The 23,561-nt window shown below is 38.2% G+C and overlaps 2 protein-coding genes across 2 annotated transcripts; one reads left to right on the forward strand and one right to left on the reverse strand.

Annotated features, from left to right (window-relative positions):
• Positions 1-1,771: 1,771 nt before the first annotated feature.
• Positions 1,772-12,011, reverse strand: trpc6b (transient receptor potential cation channel, subfamily C, member 6b). Its single transcript, XM_053320180.1, has 13 exons — positions 11,965-12,011; positions 9,892-9,972; positions 7,166-7,934; positions 6,788-6,973; positions 6,443-6,607; positions 5,294-5,510; positions 4,623-4,850; positions 4,125-4,389; positions 3,775-3,970; positions 3,120-3,326; positions 2,816-2,872; positions 2,026-2,101; positions 1,772-1,929 (listed from the first exon to the last, which is right to left on the reverse strand). Exons 1-13 carry the CDS (start codon positions 12,009-12,011, stop codon positions 1,772-1,774), a joined length of 2,652 nt encoding a protein of 883 aa, XP_053176155.1.
• Positions 12,012-12,066: 55 nt separating this feature from the next.
• cep126 (centrosomal protein 126) lies at positions 12,067-22,137 on the forward strand. Its single transcript, XM_053320181.1, has 11 exons — positions 12,067-12,095; positions 13,320-13,454; positions 14,861-15,006; positions 15,121-15,232; positions 15,426-15,591; positions 17,621-19,592; positions 20,700-20,821; positions 21,148-21,214; positions 21,564-21,770; positions 21,899-21,960; positions 22,054-22,137. The coding sequence occupies exons 1-11, from the start codon at positions 12,067-12,069 to the stop codon at positions 22,135-22,137; spliced, it is 3,102 nt and encodes a 1,033-aa protein (XP_053176156.1).
• The last annotated feature ends 1,424 nt before the right edge of the window (positions 22,138-23,561 follow it).

The raw sequence follows: 23,561 nt of genomic DNA on the forward strand, positions 1-23,561 counted from the left end.
CTCATTCCATGAAGCTCTCTACACACTGTTCTTGAGCTAATCTGAAGACCACATGAAGTTTGGAGGTCTGTAGTGATTGTGCAGAAACCTGGCGACCTCTGCGCACTATGCGCCTCAGCATCCGCTCCGTCATTTTAAATTGCCTACCACTTCATGGCTGAGTTGCTGTCATTCCCAATCCCTTCCACTTTATTATAATACCACTGACATTTGACTGTGGAAAATTTAGGAGCGAGGAAATTTCACGACTGGACTTGTTGCACAGGTGGCAACCTATCACAATACCACGCTGGAATTCACTGAGTTCCTGAGAGCGACCCATTCTTTCACAAATGTTGTAGAAACAGTCTGCATGCCTTTGTGCTTGATTTCATACACCTGTGGCCATGGAAGTGATTGGAATACTTGATTTCAATTATTTGGTTGGGTGAGTGAATACTTTTGGCAATATAGTGTATGTTAGGAACGTATGCCCCCATGATACTCATCAAAAGATAAGAAGATAAAAGTACAATTTTTATGGTTATTTTATCAATGTTTTTGTTAACTGTGCCTCTCCCTCAGTTTTCCATGGTACGGTATGCTCCAGGGACTTGAAAGCTTAAGTCAACAGCAGCTTTTAGTCTCCTGGCATGACTGCATGGAGGTGAGCTGTTCCTTTAGCTGACAGGTCAGACTGTCCTCAGACATTTGTCTTGCTTCTTTCACAAAGCGAGAGAGCAGGAGCCCAACAGCATCTGCTGCAATGATTTTAAAAACCCATAAAGCCTCTGTACTCCATGAGGCGAAGATTACACTCATTTTAATCATATTCATTAGACACTATGCTTAATTGATCAGCTTAATCAGTTTAATAAAACACAACATAAAAAATATAACAAAAGTGAATGTATGAATATTAAAACTAGAGTCCTGCTGAGTGATTTTAAGGTTTCATTACATGAAAATAATGGTTACACTGTAAAAAGCATACTGTAACTTCTACAGTATTTTTTACTGTATTTTCAATTACAGTATCATTACTGTATTCACATTTATAATATTATTAATGCATTTTCATTGACACTATTGTCACTGTATTTACATTTACAATATTACTGTATTGTCATATACAGACTCACTACTGTATTTTCATGTTAAATATATCACTGCATTTTCTTTCACAGTATTTTATTGTACTTGTACTTACTGCATTAGTACTGTTTTTGTAATTTCTCATTTTTCTCATAACTTTTGAATCACAGAAAGCTCTGAGAGTGGATATTACCAATAGGCTTACATGTATTTTTATGGTATGTCTGACCAATCTGCCACTGCATACAAAGTCTTCTTTATTAATCTGAACTGCTTTTCTGCTCCAGACGGGGGGGAAAAGATCACCTCTGTATCAAATTATATAAACAGCTAGTGACAGGCAGCACCATCATGTCAGCAGTCAGTAGTGCATATTTGTTTAACAGAGGCTGTGCAACAAGAAGAAAGTTTTGTTAGTGCCACCATGTGGTAAACTGTACAGATACAGGACAGGGACATATAATTTCATGAGTTTTGCTATAAATTGATATATTTATGCAAAGGAAGAACTCAGTGATGTTAACCCTTTCTAATATTTAAAACACAAAATATCTAGTGTGATCAGATTAAATGTATCCGTAAAGGTGGATCAGGTCTGTGCCTAGGGCCTTTTGATCCTGACTGAGTGCCCCAGAGTGTAGCATGACTAGTAAAAACATGTTTAATACTTATATTTTCTTAAAGAAAGTATAGGCAGTTAATTATTTCCCTCTTCTAAGCTTTGTTTCTCGTGAGCATGCATGACTTCATCCAGCTGCCTGATGAGCTCTGCCAGGGTCTCCATCTCGTGGTTCCCCATTTCCAGCAGCTCATAGCGGAGACTGGAGAGGTCCTGTTTGATCTCTTTCAGTTCACCTGTGGAGCAGTAAGTGAAACAGCTTCCAATAATGTTTCATAATGCGATGATATCTACTTGAAGAGCACCGTATCCAGAAAACCTGCTCGACTCACCTTCATTCACTTCATCATTGTCTTTATCTCTCTGCGCTTTTAAGATGTATCGTTTGATGAGACGATTCATTATCTTCTGAAATGAAGAGCAGATGATTTGGATCTTAAACTGAGAGGCTCATTTTTTTAATCCAAATTAGTTAAGGATAAAAGAACAGCTACTTTTATAACTCATGTTTGATTATACAGCCTGTTATTAGTGACTATTAGCACTTGACCTGTATGTCCTCAATGTGCTCTCTAGAAATTAGGTGTTAAAATAAGGTAGGTTTTTATTGTGTACTTTACTATGTAACTGACAGCACTTGGAAATCAGCACTACAGCATTTTAACCTCTTAAATAACCCCTACCACTGTCATTCATCATGATCAATCAAAACCACAATAATGTACCAGATTCTGCACTGCTGCAATCTCACACTCGATCTATACACCCCAAGCACTCCCTTTTCCCCTCTGATCACTACTCAGAACAAGCACAATGTACCAAAGCAACATGAATTGTAAGGGTTAAGGTTAGGGTTAGGGTTAATGTAATTGCATCATATTTATTATGTGTAATGTAGTTAATTTTAATTTTAGGAATTGTGGCAGGGGGGACTACCAATGGAAATCAGCCCTTGGCTGCAATTGGGTACATTTCCGTTTTTAGTTCTCTGAAAATGTATAATGATGTACATCGTCCCTGTGGAGAAATAAATAAATATTGATATTTGTAGGAAACTTTACTCAGGAAAAACTAGTTGTTGTTAACCCAACAGAATGTATCAGTATATGAAAACTGCTTTACTTTGTGACGGGTGGGACAAAGCGATGCTTCCACAGTCAAATCTTCCTGTTGCCTCAACTAAAATTAAAAACAGTATAAAGAGAAAAAGAGAGGTCCATTTTATAACATAGTTTTAAAGAACACACTTCCAAATGCAACTTTTAAATGTGACACAAGAGGGCCCTGTTCACCTGTATCAAAGGCTATAGGCACACTTCACCAGAAGAGCAACAATTGTCTGACAGAGCCTTTAATTTACATTCAAAAATTAATTTGCTAACATTCTTGCTTTAAATATAAGTTGTGTCAACAAATGATTCCTTACATTGTTAAGTTCCACCTCATCCTTGGAATTTTCTTTGATTTTGCCCCGAGGTAAATCCCAAAGAAATTCCCTTATTCCCCGTAAGAGGGAAACGACAGACTTAGGGCTGGGTACAAGGTTGAAGGGCACAGGCAGCGTGCCACCATACTCAAAATACGAGAACCAGAGTTTTGCTCTGGCAAACTTCCACTCCACATCGGCATCATCCTGTGTATCAACAGAGAAGACATGGTAAGAAGGGGGTAAGAACCAGGGAAAACATTTGATAAGCTTCACAAAACATAACAACACAAAAGCTGGTTTAAAAGTACCACCATTTAAATATTTAGGTGATTATATTTGAATCAATAAAATATTTATTTTAATTTAATAAAGTAACAAAAATGTAACAGTTAGGTGCAACTGATTTACTGACAGAGAATAAAAATTAAAGTTATTCTCTATGATGTCAAAAATGTGATTATTCAGAACTTTCATCCAACTTCCATCTACTCATCCTCGTCTCTTTATTTAATCTGCAGTATTATTGCCCCTCCACTGAAACTTGACAATAGGCATTAGCAGTAAACACTCACTTATTGCCAAAGACTAATGATATTGAACTTAATTATCATATAAATCATTACTAATTCAAACATGAATGGCTGAGACGTACCTCAATTTCTTGAAAGGAGCTGTTAAACATGGCAATGAGCATATTCAGCAAGACAATCACCATGATGATGTTGTACACCCCGTACAAAACATAGCCAATATTCTCAATGAACTTATGGTCGATATTAAGGACCACTGATTTCACTTCCGACAAGCCAAAGATGGCCCAAAATAATGTCTTAAAACTTTCTTCAATCCTGGGGAAATGGAGAAATGGGAATTAAATCAGTGTATGTCTTACATACATACAACATAAAGTGTGTCCAAAGGCATTATTGGAAAATGAATTGTCATTTTCCAATTTTTTGTAATTAAACTCCATAATTTCAGCAGTCTATAGTTCAGACTCACGTTGTAAAGGCATCGTTGTGCTTGGCCCCGAGGTAGTATGAATACAGATTGAACATTCCCACCATGAATGCCACAAAAACTGTTATGAAAATCACCATGAACTTAAAGATATCCTTCACTGTCCTTCCCAGGGAAATCTGCAAAGGGCCAAAGCTCTCATTGGCAGGCAGGATGTATGCAATGCGAGAGAAACTCAGCACAACTGCAACTGCATAGAGGCCTTCAGATATAAGTTGCGGATCTGAGGGAATCCAGTCTATTCGAGCTAAAAATGAACAAATTCTGAATGTGAGAACAGTTTCAATACAATAATCTTACACTCTATTTAAATCAATATCTGTATCAAGCAGTCAGATCAATACATTTTAAAAATAAATATCCAGTGCAACAAAGATGGAATTTAAAATTGAAGTCTGAACCTGAAAATATGAAATGTTTAATAAGACACAAAATATGAAATCATTATTATAATACTTGAATTCTAAGGTCCATACTTACCCAGCTGGAAATACTGTATCTCAAAGGGCAAAGTCAAGTTGGACAGGTCAGTGTAGTGCTTGTCAACATAACACTGGGCAGAGTATGCATGCCAGAAAGCCATTAATCTGGCCATGAAGGAGGTAATAAAAATGGCTAAAATACTAAAGTCAAGAAGATTCCAAGGTTCTGAGATGTATTCCCGGATGTCCTGCGACCAAATGTCTCTACATTCTTCCCAAATTTTCCCTGTAGGAAAAAGAAATCACATATTGGGTTGACAGTCAGAATGTTTCTCTCTCAAATGAAGACATAGGATTTACTGGCAAAACATGTGTGATATGGCTCCAAAGTCTCGCCTGTTGAGAAAAGTGATTTTTTTTTCTATGACTGTTTTAACATCTTATTACCAGTCTGATTTAGTATGGTGCATGTGGTAAGAATACATAATTATCTATGGGCAATACACTGGCATTATAGCCTACATGTTTGGGGATTTATAACCCCTCAGTGACTCATAATATCCTTGACCATGCATATACAGCTGACAGTGCAGAAAGTTGACTTAAATTATGAGAAGTAGACAAGATTGGAGAGGAGACAGTTTTATAGTAAGAGTTGACACTTAAATTATGAGAAGTAGATAAGATTGGAGAGGAGACAGTTTTATAGTAACACTTCACACTCATGACCTATGACCCAGGATATGATGAGAATCTCCATCCAGGTGAAGGGGGTAGTCTTCATACGAAACAGTTGCGAAGGGTGATCATGGGTGGTCATATTTGGCAGCACCGACGGTCCCTCAAACCGGTCTGCTGCGTTCAGGACCAGTAGGCAAAGAAATATCATAAAGGAAGCTGCATGGGCCACAAACTTCAGGAAAGGTCCACGCATGAGTTTCCCTAACTGGCAGAAGTCAGAAAATGACAAAACAGAACAAAGTTTTACATTTTCTGCATTTTTCCCAAATTATAAATTCACAAATGTTCAAGTCTGTCTTAAAACAACAGTCTGGTGCTGATATGAACATTAAAACAAGTTTTTCTTACTGCAATCATTCCTCCTGTTCATGCTGACCATTAGAAGATCCCTAATAATGTAAATGAAGGAGGACAAAATCCATATTCCTCGTTTTGAGCAAATATGTATTTAAAAGTGTACCTTAATATAAAATGATGTCTGAGTTGGTCAAATAAGGTGGATTTCTTCCACAATTAGTCACATAAGTAAAAAATGTCCCTCTTTGTGTCTCGACAGACTGTGTTTTCCTGTTCAGCTCCAGTGGAAAGATCGTAACAAAGAGAGGAAACGCTGCAATAAAAACACAGCAACTTAACTAATATGGATGGCTGAAGCCTCATATTAGCTTCAAATAAACTTATAATTACATATAATATAAATACAGCACAGGATAAGAGGTTGGGGATTTTGTCCTCTATCTCTTCAATTGAAAGAAATCTTGTTATGGCCAGTATAAACGGGAGAAATGACTACAGCAAGAAGTGACTAACAAGATACCAGTCATCCAAACCAGAAGAAGTAACACAGTTTTCTGACATTACTGCAATAATCTTTTTTGGCCACTTAATGCTCAAACAATTCCACAACAAGTTTACAAACCCACCACCCTGGCATATTATCACTTAATAATGTATTAGCATAATTGGCCTATATATATATCCAGCAGACATGGGACATTTGTGTTTCTGGACACATGACAAATGTACTTTAAGTCCAACATTGTCTCCTTTGAGCTGAGCCGTTGAGTTTCAACTGTCTGAGATCCTTAAAATAAAAGTCAAGACACTATAACAATGTATGACATTTCGGTAACTAACCTTACTTGATGGTGCTATCCAGTACATAAAGGCTAGAATAGGCAAACCAACAGCTACACCAAGAACAAGAAGGATTTTAACAGTTGTGGTTTGCTGACGTAGTCCAGACAAGTTCTCGTACCAGATGGAGAGGAGTTGCTGCTGACAGTTTGGATGTGCCACAAACTGCCTCATTGGCAGTAAGTGTGTTTGAGTGTGTGTTTAGGTGAGAGAGAGAGAGAGAGAGAGAGAGAGAGAGAGAGAGAGATGGAGAGAGGGATTACATATTTAAACACAAGGTTGACAATGAAAACAAGTGCGTCAATTCTAATCCAAAATATGAAAGTGCGTTGCTCACACGCTTACCTTTTTAACTTCATATTTTATGGCAAGTTTCAACCTGATAAGGTTTTGTCTCCCAAAGGTTTCAGGGCTTTTACATGATTCGGTGTCCCCGTTTAAGATGGCTTCCACTTCCTCTGTGTTTTGGCACAAATCCAGGAGGCCCACCACAAAGTCTTTACACTGCATGGACAGTTTCTTGTAATCATTCTGTAACAGAGAAAGGCCACAGGTGTTGTACCATCTTATACTTTTAAGAGTCACTAATAGCAAAATAACCAATGGAAAATCCTCCAACCTTGTCATAAGTGCAGACTTTAATCTTTTTCTCAACATCATGTACAGCTATTGTATATGAATTTGTGTGGAAAATATGGAACATTTTAATATAATATACTATACCTTGAACTCCTTCTCAATGTTGGCCAAAACTGCAAGCTCATTGCTCAGCTCCAGAGCTGCCATCACAGGGTCTTCATTGGAGAGAGACAGATACGCTGGACTGGCCAGACCTTTATATGCATTGATGCGAGACTGTGAATGGCTAAAAGAGTCATGCCTCTGCTGCTCACTGCAGATCCTGCACGGACAGAAGTAATCATGAGGACGCTCTATATGGGCCCCTTTCGTAAGAAGTATATGCACTATTTCATATTCATGGCACTGGGAGGCCAGAATAATGGGAGTGATATCGTGAGAGAAAAGTGTGCCATCCTCATCATAAGCAAAGAAATCATCATGTGTGTCAACCTGGCTGGGACTGTTTATCAACCTCTGACCGTCTGCAAAGGCCTGATGGCTCAGTATGGCCTCCACTATACGGACATAACCTTTACTGATGGCTAACAGCAAAGCATCTCCTATTCTAGCAATGTCCTTCATTCTAAGTAGGAGCTTAGTGACCTCCAAATGTTCATTGGAAACTGCTAGCTGCAATGCATTCTGGTCCATATAATTCACACAGTTGATATTGAGGTCTGGCAGCTCCTGTAGCATCCGCCTCACTTCAGGGACATTGCCATATTCTGCGGCATCTAAAAAAAGTTCCTCTGTCATGGAAAGACTAGAGCAGGATTGAGCTTGAAACAGGTAACCAGGTCCCCGTAAAGCTTGTCTCCGGGGTTTGACCACGACCCGCTGCAGCATCATGGCTCTCCTGTCATTGCTCCATCTAAACACAGATAAACATATTTTACATTATATATTGTTTTATAAACATTTATTTCACTTAGAGCAATACTGTCTTTTTCAGGAAAGCCCTGATCACATTCACACAGTTACACATTCCTGGAAGCTGCCCAGTACAACTATAGTCTAATCTGTTGGTACTGAGCAACTCCACTGGAGCAGTTGGGGTTAAAGGCTTTCCTGAGGGGAACTTCAGTGGTGGTAATGAGGGAGGAGCATGCACTGCTTCTTCATTTGCTACCTAGATTTATCCTTCCAATCCAATGAACTAGTAACCCACAGGTCACAAACTCACCTCTCTAGCCTTTTGACAACCACTGCCTCATTATCATAAGGCTGGATATTTTATTAGTGTAAATATATTAATGAGAGGCAAAATACTCCAATTTCACTCTCAAATCAAAATCACACCAATTTCAGGAGATCTATTTTTAATATCCCACTAAACAGACACATTTATTTCATTAGTCTACAGTCTTGGATAAATGAACATCAGCTCCATATCTCCAAAGATGACCCAGAGAATTAGAGAGCAGCGTCTCAAGCAGTGAATGGACAACAATGTGCAATGGACAGCTGGTCTTGACTGGATTATAACTCTCACTACATGTGTGACACCACCCACAGACTCATCATCTGCGCTCTGTCATGTCATGGTCCTCGCACTGTCCATCCACTCAGCCTCTGCCCAATAGTTGGTCGAATCTACGTTCCCATCCAGCGTTTGATGGTTTGTGCATTGGAAAACTTTCATTCATTTATTCGAGTATGATGTTAATTCCATTCTTTGAACTGTGACCATGTGACAGTGACTATTTTTAATAGTAATTGTATTTTGTGCTATCGTCAAACGAGTAAATCTACTTAGTGTTCAGTAATTACATTTGAATAACTCAGTTACCGCAGGAGCTAATTTATTCAGCACAGATGATGTCAGTGTCCCTTCATTCAATCATAATTAGTGTTGAAAAGATTTTATATTACTGAGCGATGATTAGTGCATGTAGGGTACCGGATTTGTTCTCATATAGAGTGCCAAAACATTCATCTATGTCATCTAGTTCTAATGAGCTTAGATTAGATACAATGAAAATGGTGTCATGCTGTTCAGCCAGGGAAGGGGAAAATATCCCAAAATGAAATGGAAATGTATAGATATGAACATACACACAAGCCCAATAAATAAATACATACTGTGCTGTAGTTTTCTGCCTTTAAAATGCCATAGATAGTTCCTCCATGTGAATTCACCTGCCTGGATTTCTGAGATGGCCTGGTTGTTTTTTGACTTAATGCTCTCCTTCATCATGAAACACACCTGTGATGTAACTCATGTACCTGATGTGAGATTAAACTGAAAAACAAAAAAACACTCCTGTGGGATAGGCCTACTGTAGGCCCACTATACTACCTATAGTGGGCCTACATTATCACTTCAATCACTGTATGACAGATTTGCATGCAAGACCATTATGTGGGCTGTATACATGCTGTGTGTTTTTCTCATTTGAAGAAACTAAGTAAATGCTCTACAGCAGCTGTGTTTAGAGAGCAGCTAGCCTACACGCAATGACATAAAGATGTATGAGAGATTTTTTTTTTTTTTTAAAGAAAAAGAAAAGATGCTGCAGATGACAGCAGTTTAACAGCATTATCACTGAGTAATCTACTGTCGTTTTAAGTATATCATAGGTCTGGAACCTTTTATTTAGTATTTTTATTTTTTTATCAAACATCAATACTGCTTTCTGGAAATAAAGCATGTTTAAAATTATTTAAAAGATCATTTTAAAACACTCACCTCTGAGAAGACTGATCCGCAAAATGACCTCACTTTCACTTCATTAAGTCGTTGTTAGCCCAAAATACATCCAAAAGCGAAGAGCTGCAACGTGTGTCTACTCAGATCAGCCTCTCGTCCACCTGTCACATATTCTCACCCTGCGTCCCACCTCCGGTCCTGATGCCGACGGTGCAGCCTCTGCGCGCCCAGGGGGAGGTTTTCTAGCAGCTTTTGTGGGCTGTTTTATAACATAGCATATCAGCATTTGTTGAACACATTACTGAATACACAAATGCTTATATTCCAAGCAACATCTCAAACTAACAGAGGATGAACTCTAACCTAATTGTTTCCTTAATTTAAGGCTGAAGGCTGAAGGATTGATTTCATTGGAAACGAGTTTGACAGCGTGCAGCCTGAAGGTAACAAGGCCAAAACCATGTGTCCGAAAATAGATGATTTGATGCACTAACCGATTTCTATAGTTGTGCATAAACAATCACGAAAAAGCAGATTTTCCTAAATCCTCTTAACTCGCAGTGCCATCAAATGTTAACCGGTAACACCAACACATCTTCATATTTTATGAGAGCCATTATCCCCGAGCAGACATAAGCTATGCAAAAAACTATTAAAAAAAGGGGGTGTAGATATATGTCTCTTATTGTTATAAATGTGCAGTGGATATCATGACTGGAAATGTTTATGTTTAAGCTACATTTTCCAGCTTTCATAACCATTTGCTGGCATATGCTTGTTTGCAATAGTCTACATTATTGTCTTAATTATCTTAATGATGACGATTTGCATGTCGTCAACTTTGTATATCTCATTACCTCAACAAACAAAATGAAAGTATAATTTTCATGTATTTCATCAAGTTTCTTAATCTTAAACTTAAATCTTTAAACATAAAATCAAATTCATACATCATCTGGACTTATTAGCACAACTCTTTGGATCTATCCTACATTTCACTTATAACCCCCTTTAAAAAGAAATAATATAATAAATAACATTCCAACATTCCAGTTAATAAATAAAGGATACTTTAAATTTAAAAAAAGTATAAATATGATATAAATTTAAATTTATTTTATTTGGATAAACCCCTTGAGATGCATCATCTCGTTTTTGAGGGGGTCCAGACATATAAACAGACATTGATTCAACATATAGGCATAGACTAGACAATACAACGACAACAAAAAGGAAGGAAGGGGGAAAAAGGGGGGGGGGGGGGGGGGGGGGGGACAAAACAACCATACACACAAACACACAATGGCCAACACTGAAACTGAGACAACAGATAATGAATACAATCACCTCACCAAATCAGAAAGTTCATGCAGCTTCAATGAAAACAAGAGCAAGCCAATTTAAGGTGAGAAAACAGAGCACGCTTAAAGATAACAAATGAAGGAATGGATGTGATATTAGCCGGTAGGTTATTCCAATCTGCTGGTGCTAAAAGATCTTCTGCTGAAAGATTTATTAACATTGGGAACAGAAAAATAGAGATGGGCAGAATGTCTGATATGGTAAATTGATGTATATGGGTAAGAAACTGCTGTAGATAAGGTGGATAATTAAGGTAAATACATTTGTATATAAATTGCAACCAGTGCATATGTCTTCTCGCATTCAATGATGGCCAGTTGAGTCTATTGTACATCGTGCAGTGATGGGTGTGATAAGGGCAACCAAGGACAAACCTACAAAGTCTATTGTAGGCTGTGTTAAGTGCAGCAAGGTCAGATTTATGAGCAGTTTGGTATACAACATCACAATAATCCATGATTGGAAGTATAAATTGAGTGGCCAGTCTCTTACGTACACTAAATGAAAAACATAATAATGCCAATAGAAAGAAAGAAAAACAAATAACTAACTAAATAAAAAGTAAAGGTATAAGTGACAGACATCTTCTCTGAATAGATTGTAACATATTGTAGAGACTCGAAATAATATTTTATTTTAATTTTGAGGTTGTTTTTGATATTTTGGCTTTGTGTTAAACCTAAGACAATAAAAAAGGTTAGGTTTTGGATTTGGTCAAATAAAATAAAATAAAAAATAAAAAACCCTCTCCAAATCCTTCCAAAATACTACACAAAATGAGCAATTACAAAACAAATGAATAACGTCCTCTTTTTTTCGTTTTGCAAAATGAGCACGAAGCTGTTTTTGTTTTCTAAGGTCACATTGATTACGACACTTCCAGGTGTACCTGAAGGCAGCGTGGACTTGTACAAGGACGCGCCCTCTGCCGGACATTACAGATATAACCACCGGTCGCCGTTGTCAAGGAACTGCGTCCTCGGTTGCTATCATGGATGGACTCTACACAGACAGACTCAGGTATGGCTGCTTGGAAAAAAAACACAACTTAGCCTAAATATTTATTAACTTTTTAAGGAGGCTGTCATTTTTCAGGACACGCTGCTGCAATGTGGACTCGACAATTTCCTTGGCAAGTTTTTCTGCGCCCTGAAAACGGTGGAATACGTTAGCACGGAGCACCGCTGACGTTAGCTTTAAATAAAAAGACCATAACAAGCCAAGTTAGCAGCTAACAGCACTGCTGGGAGCTCAACCTGTATGTCTGCCCGGTGGCAGTAAGGACCAGCAGCCTCGGAGGATGCCAGCTCCTCAGGACAACTTCTTCTACCACTCGTATCCTGCATGTTTGTCACCTTATATCCTGTAGAGTTATGTTTAAAATACATATTACATGTTTAAGTTACACCTGCAAAGCAAGCACGCTATAGTCTACAGAGGCTGTTCAATGAATCATTGACGCTGGGAATCTATATTACTGACCTGTATTATTCATTATTATTCACTCAAGTCAAAGGTTACATGGAGTAACCAGGGTTGGGAACTTTACTTTGGAAATGTTACAGTACTAGTACCCTATTTAATGTATAATGTAATAAGTAAAGTAACTATTCAAATTACTTAATCAAAGTAATGTAACTTATTACATTTGATTACTTTTCTAATTTTCTAACAAGTGTTTTCAGCTGTTAGGGTAAATGTACCCATTAATCACCAACATCTAAGTTCAGCAATTTTTCATGGATACCAACATGATTTATAAGGGAGATCATTTCTTATAAAGCAAGATTTATCTCTCATTTGAATATGTATTCATTAGTTCATGCAGATTTTGGAATATAAAATAAAAATATATGATGAAAAAAGTCAAAAGTCTGGCATGGGCTGAATTGGTACTGTGACACCATTTAACCCATGTCATGATTTATTACAAAACATTAAAAAAAAAAGATTTCAGAGACTTAAAAACAGTAGTACATGTATTTAGTAACATGTTAAATATTAAAAAATAAGGAAAAAACACTCCTGAGAAAAATCTTCAATCTTCCTTCGTAATCATCAACATTTTACAAGTAACTGTAATTTAATGACACTTTTTTTCTCAGTAACTGTAACAGATTACAGTTACATTTATTTAGTAATTCAATTACATAACGCAGTTACATGTAACTAGTTACTCCCCAACACTGGAGGTGACACATATGTAGACGTTGTAATTAAAATGAAAAACACTGCTCTCCTTAGCTGTTTTACATACAGAAATTCAAAGTTGGGAGCTGATGAAGACCTAAAAGATGACAGACAACTTTTGGTTGAAGAGCAGAAGTTGTGCAGAGCCCGAGCTCGCAGGTTTTCCAGTGAAACAAAACGACGCAGAAAGTAAGTTTAAGTCTTTGTATTGTATAGTATGTCTGTGGCTTCTTTCAGGTAAATACTGCAGCCCAAACCTGCCCAGACATTCAGTAATGAGTGAATTAAAAAGCAGCCTTCTCTATGTTTCCCCTGATGCAGAGATCATGCTGCTTTGGCATGTGTACAATATCCACTTCTTAGACAGCTTACGGCCATGTCCTTGGCAATGCACCTTTGGATGGTATTGACAGGATTTTGTAGTCTAGACCTGTAAATAGATCTGTAGGTTAACTAAGGGCCAGACCAGTGAGTGGGTGATCTCCTCTCTAAGATGACGCTGCAAAGTTCAGCACTGTGTGAGGCTTAAATCCCCTCACAGATATTAATAACCTTCTATATTTGTGCTTCCAGGGTTATAAACAGAGGCTAAACGTGAGTGTTTGTAAGAGTAGGTTGAGATAAGAATAGCTATATGTGGAGGTTGTTGTATAATATGGTGACAGCATTTTGGTTTTAAAGAAACATGATTTTAGATGTATTCTAGGTTGTTACAGTGATTGTGGAGTTAAGTAGTTTATCTAAACAATTTAAAACAAATTACATTTCTTTAAAAGGAGGGACAAATTAAAGGCTGCTAAGCTAAAACATTAAAATCTTATTTTTTCAATTTAACCTAGAAAATATTGACCAGAAAACCACTGTATTATGAATGAAACAGACTATCAAAGTTTACAAAGTAATATCAAATGCTATAGATAATTTATATACATTAGCACGGTCATGATGGCAACCAAAATACAATGCACAGTACTAGTCAAAGGTTTGGACACACTTTCTCATTCAAGTGAATGGGAAAGTGTGTCTAAACTTTTGACTGGTACTGTAAATGATAGTCTTTATATTTTAATGTAATTTGTAATTGTATCACACAAGTAGAAAAGCTCTTTAAACTTTAAATGAACTTTAAATTACCAGGGCTAAGGGTCCAGCCAGTCTAGCAGCACTGTATGCTAACATGTATATTAAAAACATTGCAGCTCCAGGTTGTTTATAGCTCCAATAAGATGTTTTTTGTAGATAAATATATTCAAGATTTGTTTCATTTTTTAATGGAAGAAATGTCTCAGTTAAAAGTATGATATACTTTTTGATCTGTTTAAACAATACCCACTGCTCTTGTTGACACTGATTACCTTTTCTTCCTTAAAAAAAACCAAAACATTAATGCTGCACTTGATAGACCCTGCTGGCATTATTATTGCCTTCTTCTGTGAACCCAGTAGTGAGTGGATGCTCTAATTAATTGATGACTGTGTTGAAAACATATCTCTAGGAATGTACTCAGGTTTCTGTATCTCAAACATGGCGAGTCAACATTTAATGAGTTAAAATGTGCCTCGGGTTCACGCTCGGCTCTCTTTTCATTGGATTAGGCTTCTGGAGGACAGACGGAAGCAGTGGGATGTGCAGGAGCAACGGCTGAGGGAAAACATCCTACAGCAACGGAGAGAGCTAGTGCTAGATGCAACCGAGCGCTTCCAAAGGGCTCATCTGCCTCCCTCTCAGAGACGAAGACAATGTTAGTGGCACATCTTACCTTTGCCTCTTAGATCTGAGAAGTGACACACAACATTAGACACATTTTAGTTTGTTCACAGTGGGTGATGATTGTTTATCTTTCACGGTATTTTAGCTTTTAGGAGGCAAGCCCCAAATATTGAAGATGCACTTAATGAAATTCAAGGCACCCTGAGTTCATGCAGCCGGCAGTCCTCTTTCTTGTCCAGCTACTCCAACATTACCAGGTAAAAAAGTCAGTTTGATTATTAATCACTCATGTGCCCTACATGTAAAAAAAATAAATAAATAAATAACACATAGCCTCCACAAAGTCAAGTAAATTAATTGTTTAAATTTAAATAATAGTTACTGCTGACTTTGTTATATATTTTATGTGTAGGCTTCTACTGGTTATTTTTCTGTTTTCTCTCAAAGAAGCTGCACTCCCTCTCCCAGGCCTCCCACAGTATCTAAATCTTCCCACCGCCAAGCCCTTTCAGCTTTGGAGGCCTACACCAAGCTGCTTCAGGAACAGAGCGCCTGTGTCAAGAACAGTCAAGAAACTCAAAAGACTCAAGAGAGGCAACGAGATCACAGTCCACAGGTATGCTGGTTGTTTCATATGGCTGTGCAGTAAAACGAGAGGATGCCTGGTTTAATGCAGTCTCTGTCCACTTAAGAGTACTGCATTATCAAATATCTGCTGATAATTGATAACCTTTTTTTGAAAATTTTACTTGAAAAGGTTTTTAACACACTTGTACTTGGGTCAATGACGTGATACAACCCAGTGTCAATTGGTGTAACCAGTATATTTTCATAAAAATCTGATTATATACAGGAAAATACATTTGAACTAAAATATGGAATAAATATAATCCACTTTAGCAATGTAATACTACGTTTTTTAACAAATGTAATATAATTTGTCAAAACCTATTTAGATTAGAAAAATGGTTGTTTTTAGGATATGTCCTGCTCAATATTGACAAAATGCTTTAAAATTTAAAAGTTGAAATACTCCAAAAATGTTTCTTTTCATTGGATGTTTCAAAATGAAGTTATTATTTACACTGTGGGTGGATAACATATTTAATATTTATCATTCTTTTGTGATTACACCATTTGACATTTTCAGGAGCATTCACTGACCCACTTATATTAAAGTCAACTAACATCTATTAATCTACAGTTTATCTACAGTTACCCTGTTCTTCTTCTATTAGAGTAGAAACTGGATAATTACACCACAGGTTCCCAGAGAGGGGTTCTGGGCTTCAAATATGAATGCCTCCAATGTAGTGTGTGAGGAAAAGTATGTTCATAGGAACCACAAGTTAACCTCAAGGAGGCAGCAATGCAGCATGAACTGATTCCTGCACAAGGAACTCCCCTCCTGACTGCTACAAGCTCCAGCATCCTGTTGTGAAATCTGTGGGAAAAGTTGTTTCAAAATTTAAGATTCTTGATTTGCTTTTGAGAAAAACAAATATCTGTCTCCCTCAGTGACAGACAGCACAGTGCAAATGCTTGTTAGTGTGGGGTTTAAACTGATATGCTTGAATGAGTGAATACTGAAGGCCTAATTATCCAGTACCAATCCAAAGATAACATAATTCACTTCAATTCAGTTTATTCAAGTGTACTTAATTATGACTCTCTGTGGACTTTTTCATTACATTAGCAAAAGCAAATATGTGTAACACTCCATATTCAACATGGCAGACAAGGTGTCATTTCAAACATGTGGTGAAGCTACTCTCTTGTAAGTGCCGTACAAATTCAGCATTGTCAAAACTTGTCAAACCTGATCAAAAAAAAAAAAAAAAGAACTCATGGAAGTGAAGTGTGACCTTTTGGCCAGCGAGCACACCTGAGTTTGAACCCTTATTTTGCTGTGGGTGGTTTGCCAGGTCAGTTTACCTAGGTTGACTTGATTTACAACTACAGTTTGCTTACACGTGAACTGCACAACTGGTTCCAGTGACAGCATTTCATAATCATGAGCTTAAATTATGTAACACATTATAGTACTCACCATTAGTACAAGAAACTTTTTCACACCAATAAGCAGAAAATAAAATACTCGATCAAATTTAAGATTTGATCATGGCCACTTTTAGAGAGATGACTTATTCATCACCTTTGAAGTCCTCAGTTTTTCTTGGACTTTTCCACTCAACACAAACAACTCTTACTTATCTGTGTTCCACTACTGTATAAACATAGCACAAAAAATAAGGAAATTGTTGTACCAATGCTTCCTGGCAATAATTCTCGTTTATTTCCATTTTAAATGGTGCCACATTTATCAGGAACATGCATTTGTGGGATGAGCAGCAGTGAGAGTATCTGTGTTGCACCCATGAAAAAATTGTAAAATCTTCTCTGCCTTCTTTGTTGGAGGCAGTGTGATGGTGTGGGGGGCATCTCCCTCACTGGAAAAACGAGGCTTGTCATCATTGGAGATAATCTCAATGTAGAGAGATATTGAGATGATATTCTACAACCAGTGGCAATCCCATATCTCGGCAATCCAAACACAAATTTCCTCACTTTTTGTGCTATGTTTATATTTATAGAAAATGTAGTTATTTGCTGCTTATCACCTTTCTTCTGTCTCCATCTTTCAGGACAACCATCTGTCTTATTGCTGTAATTCTGACAGCCTTTTAAGCAAGGACAGTTTGGAGAATGAAGAGCCCAACCACAGCACAAAAAATCACCTGTGTTCCTATTCATCCTTCCTGCTTGACTCAGAGAAGCCCCATCTAGACATGAGAAAGCAAAATGATTTGTGTCCATCATCAGACCTTACTTCTCTCTCAGCTATGATGCATCTTGGTATTAACTTAGATGTATCGAGAAAACTGCAAGAACCCAAGCAGAGGAAACAAGAGGAAACTGAAGGGCTCAATAATAAGATTCATGTTTCCAAAGCTCCTTGGGGGTTCACAACTATTGAGCAAACACCTAAAACCGAAACCCAGCCTCCTCTGCACAACTGCAGCTTGTTAACTCTTGAAATAATCAGTGGAGAGCCAGAGCACTGTGAGGTAAACGTCCCACAAAACAGTCACGGTGACAACATCATGGTTACAAGTAACGTTGTTCCCGGAAACACAGCACTCGAGTCTTCATATCTTAAACAAGTTGGACATCTGTTGGATCTCAGACAGCAGAGGGTCCAGGATGACAGACAATTAAAACACCCATCACCTTCAGAAATTATTTTGCCTGCCAAAAATGGCAACAGCAAAGACATTTTGTTTGGGGCTCCCCCTACACCAAGTATTTTCTTGATCGATAGCACAGCAGATAATGCCTCGCAAGAAAGATTTCCTCAACAAACGAAAGAACACAATTATCTGTCATCCCAGAAAGAGTCTGGTGCTTCTATAAACAACCTCAACAAGGTTTCAAATTCAGAGACCAAAGCTGAGAAGCCCTTTAATGCTGCATCGTTGCAACATGTATGCTTGTCTAACATTCAATCAGACACTTCTAAGTGCCTTAAATACCCTAAGGAGGAAGTACAAAAATTGCCTGTTTCAATGGGGTCATCCCATTCAGTATGTGAAGTCAGATTCATTAAAGGAATCCTTAAAAAGCAGTCCAAATATATGTCAGGAGATACTGCCTATTTGTATGGCTCAGGACATTTGTTTTTTGCAAAACAAGTAGCCTTAGCAATCAGAGATAGTGTTGAACTAACAAGAGCAAAAAAAAAGGAGGAGGAGGGCAACAACACTGTAAAGAAGAAGCTGCGTTGGTTTGATGAGGTACATGTGGAAAAAGACAAAGAACAGACCACAATAAAACAGATGAGAGGCAAATCATCCAATCTATCTCCGACAAAGAACGACCCACAGGACCACCAGCTAAGTCTCACAACAGTCTCAGGGGCTTCCAAGCCTGGACCCAGCATGACCCTTTCAGCCTCCACTGGTTATCACTTTACAAAGCAAGCGTGGGCAGATGTTGGGGTTCAAGTCAGCCTGCCCCAGGAACGTGTAGACGAGGTCAAGGTGCCACGGTGCAGCACCAGGACCAGTGGCCCCAAGGTCCCTCGGAGAGAGCGCTCTGCCAGAGTAGGAGCGGGTCCTGTTTCCTCGAAGACTAGAAAGGGCATTGTCATACGACCTCAATCTGCCACCGAGGTGAGTCAGATTGCCAAGACCCAGGGGAAGATCATGGTGCCCCGCCCACCTCCTAGGATGGAAGCCATGGAAGAGAAAGCAGCGTACAGCGCTAAGACTCCATATGGCACGGATCATACTAGTGTCAACTGTAAACAAGCTCTGGCTGCAGAGCAGGCTCTGCACAAGGACAACTCAGAAGGCTTTTTCTCACCTTACACACATCATGTAATCAGAACAGATAGTAGTGTTATGTACACACCGCTGCCACCCTCGTATACCAACCTTGACTCAGAGGGCAACACAAAAGGCATGCCCGGCTCAGGTCATAAAGAAACTCTGAGTTGCGTTAGAAGAAGCGGGATGGTGTACGATGAAAAAGGTCTCTGTTTAGATTGCACTCCCACAGACGAGGAGATCTCACAGCTCTGGCAGGGTGTCTGCAGTGCCTTAGTCACCAAGGATGGTAATGTATGTTTTGGCTTAAAGCCCCTCACACAGCTTAGGCTTGGTATATTTTGTCTCTTCACACATGTATTTTAGACTTTCAATCAGTTTCTCTCCAGCATATTGATTTCTAACCATTAGCTATCAAACTTTGAATTCCAAATTAGCAATATATATATATTGTCTTAAGTGCTGTATATTGTTCCCTTTATCCTTAACAGACAATTACAACCCCAGAGCTACATGATATATGTTTGATTTGCAATTGTATAATATTCCTTATAGAGCCCTTTATTTTTAAATCATGTCAGTGTGCCATGTCTTCTTTGGCAGACCATGTTTTCACACTGTTAAAGTGTTATTCATTTCTTGAAACTGATACAATAAGTCAAATATTGGTCTTTTCTGGAGAAGTGGACTTAGTTGACCCCAGACACTTCCCGCCTGCCAATAGCCTCTTGTTAGCCTTGCCTGAAGCCTGTCTAATAAGACAGGTCAGCCAGGTCAAAACCGTCACAGGAGTGACTTCTTCCTCACCTCCTTCCACTAGTGAGATCAAAGTTGGATCTAAACCAAATTTTCCACTGCATCAACGAGTACTAGTAAGAATGTGCTTTTAATGTAATTAATCTGAGCTTCTGCACATATTTCTTCTCCATTTAAAGTAGCACAGCTCAGCAGATTGAATTTCAATATAGAAGCAATATTCAGTTTTGTACATGTAAAACAGAAAGCCCTAACAGTAATAACTACAGTACTAAGTCATATCTTTTTTCTGTATATTGCATTTTAGGTTACAATCCATGTTTTTTAAATCCAATTTCTCAATTTTAGTTTGTCTCCTCAGCATTATAGTTATCTATTAATGTGTTTGCTTTGCTCTATTTATTCTGTAACACTTTGCTTGGAAAATTGCCACCCATATGTCACACCTTCCCTCCTTGCCAACTCCACATTATTACTTGAAATTTTCAGTCATCTTTATTGCAGGCTAAACAAGAATCTTCATTTCAGACTTAAAGGCTAAATAACTATTTTGTAATGAATCCTCCTAAGTGGACCACAGGGTTTTTTAGTGTTGCTGTAGTCTCTTATGTTTTATGCATGATTTCACATCTTCTTTCAGCAAAAAACATGGTAAGAAGACAGACCCCGGAGAGTGGGCGAGTCTGGAGGAAACCCTACGTGGAGCAGAGCAGACAGCCTTCTGGCTCCAAGAACAGAAGGCCTCCTCCTCAGCCCTCTCAGGTACATGCATGCAGTTGCCCTGTGGGGAGGAAGAGTGAGAATAATTGCTAAAGATCAGTAAATGGGTGTGTTTGAACTTGTTGAATCAGTTTTGCAGTCCCTTTCATTCTTAGTGTTGGTGAAATTACTCAACCCCACGATTTGAGCTTCTCGAGACGAGATTTTCTGGATGGACTTGAGTTGTCATTGCTGGCTTTTGCATACAACGTGTTCCATGTTTACCTGTCATGATTTGTGCCCGTCAAGTGTGCTACAGGTTACATGAATATCCTTAAAGGTTAATCTAAGACTTAAATGACTTTGTGTGTTTATTTTGTTTCCTGTAGCCACCAAAACAGGCCATAAACTCACCAAGACCACATACCAAAACTGACATGGGCTTTACAGATGAAGGTACTGTGCTTACTGTGTGTTCTTGGTTTCTATCATCATAAAACTTTTTATTTTTAAAATGAATAACATTGAAAAATGTCTTCTGTCCTGCATGTGTATTATCTAAAGTAAAACCTAAACAAACCCATCAACTAGACTCGTGTAATGTGAAAGCAAAATTACTAGTCTGCACCAATACCAAGCTCAGTCATTTTAGCAGTACAACAGGATATCTGAAATGTAGAGATTATTAGACATTTGCTATTTTTTGAACAGTTGTGTTTTACTTATAAAAGCAAAAAAAAGTCAAAAGTAAAATGATAACAGGTTCAAATGAATGCCTTTGATGTGACTTTGTTTCTACTCTCAGGTTTGGAGAGTGCGTCCCAGTTTCACCTGGCTGAAGTGCACGCAAGAGGCCTACTGGAAGAAAGGGATATTGTGGTTGCCACAGAAACAGCCCAAACACAGAGGCCTAGAACAGTGCAGCAGCGTCAACAGCAGGGACTTACCACCATTTCCTTGGAAGAACAAAAGATCCTCCTCTCTTTAGACAGACTCAACTACCAACTGCAAAGTAAGCACTTAGAAAAGGCTGACTGCTTTGGGCCAGAACTGATTAACTACATTGTTGTCCTCTATAAAGCAGAAAATGAATAATATGCTTTCTTACCTAGTAGTCTGACCTCTATTCCCTGTTTAAAGGTGTGCGGGAACATGGGGGTAACACTGGCATGCGTGGCCTTGTACTTATTGATGCACCCTCTGTAAGTATGAATTTCTATTGGAAATGTTGCTTGCCTCAGCATATTAAGTGATCTTTATTAAAATGTTTCTTTATCCTCTTCCTTTGTTTTCAGACAAAAGAAACGAAGGCCACAAACAATCACAAGCACTGTGCATCCTCAGCCAACAACCGCACTCGATACCAGAAAAAATGTTGACTTCAGACTGCAGGGTTGACCGTGATCATCTCTCCGATCAGTGCATAGTACCTGTCCATGTTGGTACTCTGTATAACCAAGCACTTGAATTCCAGTAAAATGGGTTCAGTTGCCTTTGAAGATGAATGTGCATAATGGAGTAGCTTTAAGATCTACGAGATCAGCAGCAATAGACTATTGAGACAAAAAAAATGCATTTGAGCAAAATTAGACCAAATATAATTTTGTTTACATAAGTTAGTTGAAGTAATTATTATTTTTTTTATTTTTGCCATCTGTTTGGGAAAGAACACATTGTCACGAAATACATATTTCAGCCTTTGTTGAGCTACTTACTGTAAACTTTACAGTAAGTAGCTCAACAAATGTCATTGCTTTACAGTGTAAAGCAATGACATTTTTAGTGCACATGAAAATTACAGTGACTGAGATTCTATGTACTGCAACCATGGTAGATTTGTACATGTATTTATTATCAATTCTCAAGTCTCATTCTGTATTTATTTTATATAGTAAAACTATAATTTGATTTTAACTGTTTTGGGGATGAACTGAATAAAGCTTTTTGTAACATACTGAGTAAAGTGACTTGAGTGATGTGTGTTTGGCAGTGTTAGTATTTCCTCAATCACACATAGTAAAGTCAGTAACCAGCAATGGTTTATAGAGAGAATTGTCGCAACGTTGAAGGTGTGTTTGTCTTTCTCTGATGGCTGTAGAAAGGACAATTATGAGGACACTTATGTCATGTGCACTAGACTCAACCTACTGGCTTAACAAGGTAAGCCTCTGCCCGAGGGCTTCTAGACTTCTGTTGCAATTGCATCTACCATGAACTTTACTCTTGCTATTTGTCCAGATTCAGTTAAAAAAGCCCTTAATTTATAGGTAGATCCACAGATTTAACAATTCATTTTAGTTGTAGGCTACAGCATTTTTCTTTTCTTCTTCTGTAAAATGAAATAGGTATTAATTAAAAGTTTCTCTGTCTTCCTTGCCAAAAATAGGTGCCTGGGGCAAACAAGCTGCAGGGATTATTGATGTGAGTTCAGTTGCCCCTCCCTCACCGGCATGTCTGGTTTTGCCCATCAGTCAGCCTGCTGGGGCTTGCTCTAAGAGGGGGAGGAAGCCCAAACTTATTTGAAGACTCAGGCTCCCAACGGTGATGAAATTCTTTTTTTTTTGGTTTAACCACAGGTTTCTGGTACTGTGCACGCATACATTCTTGTGTGTTTCAACGAGGAGTGTAAACAATTATGTGACTGTGGGTGGTGGTGTCATGCATCACCAGCTTCCTATTATCTTACACCAAAGCTTAAAATGGATGATGCACACAGATAAAAAAGATTCCCTAGTAAAAAAAGGACAACAGATGTCCAGTTATTTAAAGAGGGACACTGATGTCACTTAAGGCAACGAGCATA

This window comes from Scomber japonicus, chromosome 6 (genome assembly GCF_027409825.1).
Source record: "Scomber japonicus isolate fScoJap1 chromosome 6, fScoJap1.pri, whole genome shotgun sequence".
Lineage (NCBI taxonomy): Eukaryota > Metazoa > Chordata > Actinopteri > Scombriformes > Scombridae > Scomber > Scomber japonicus.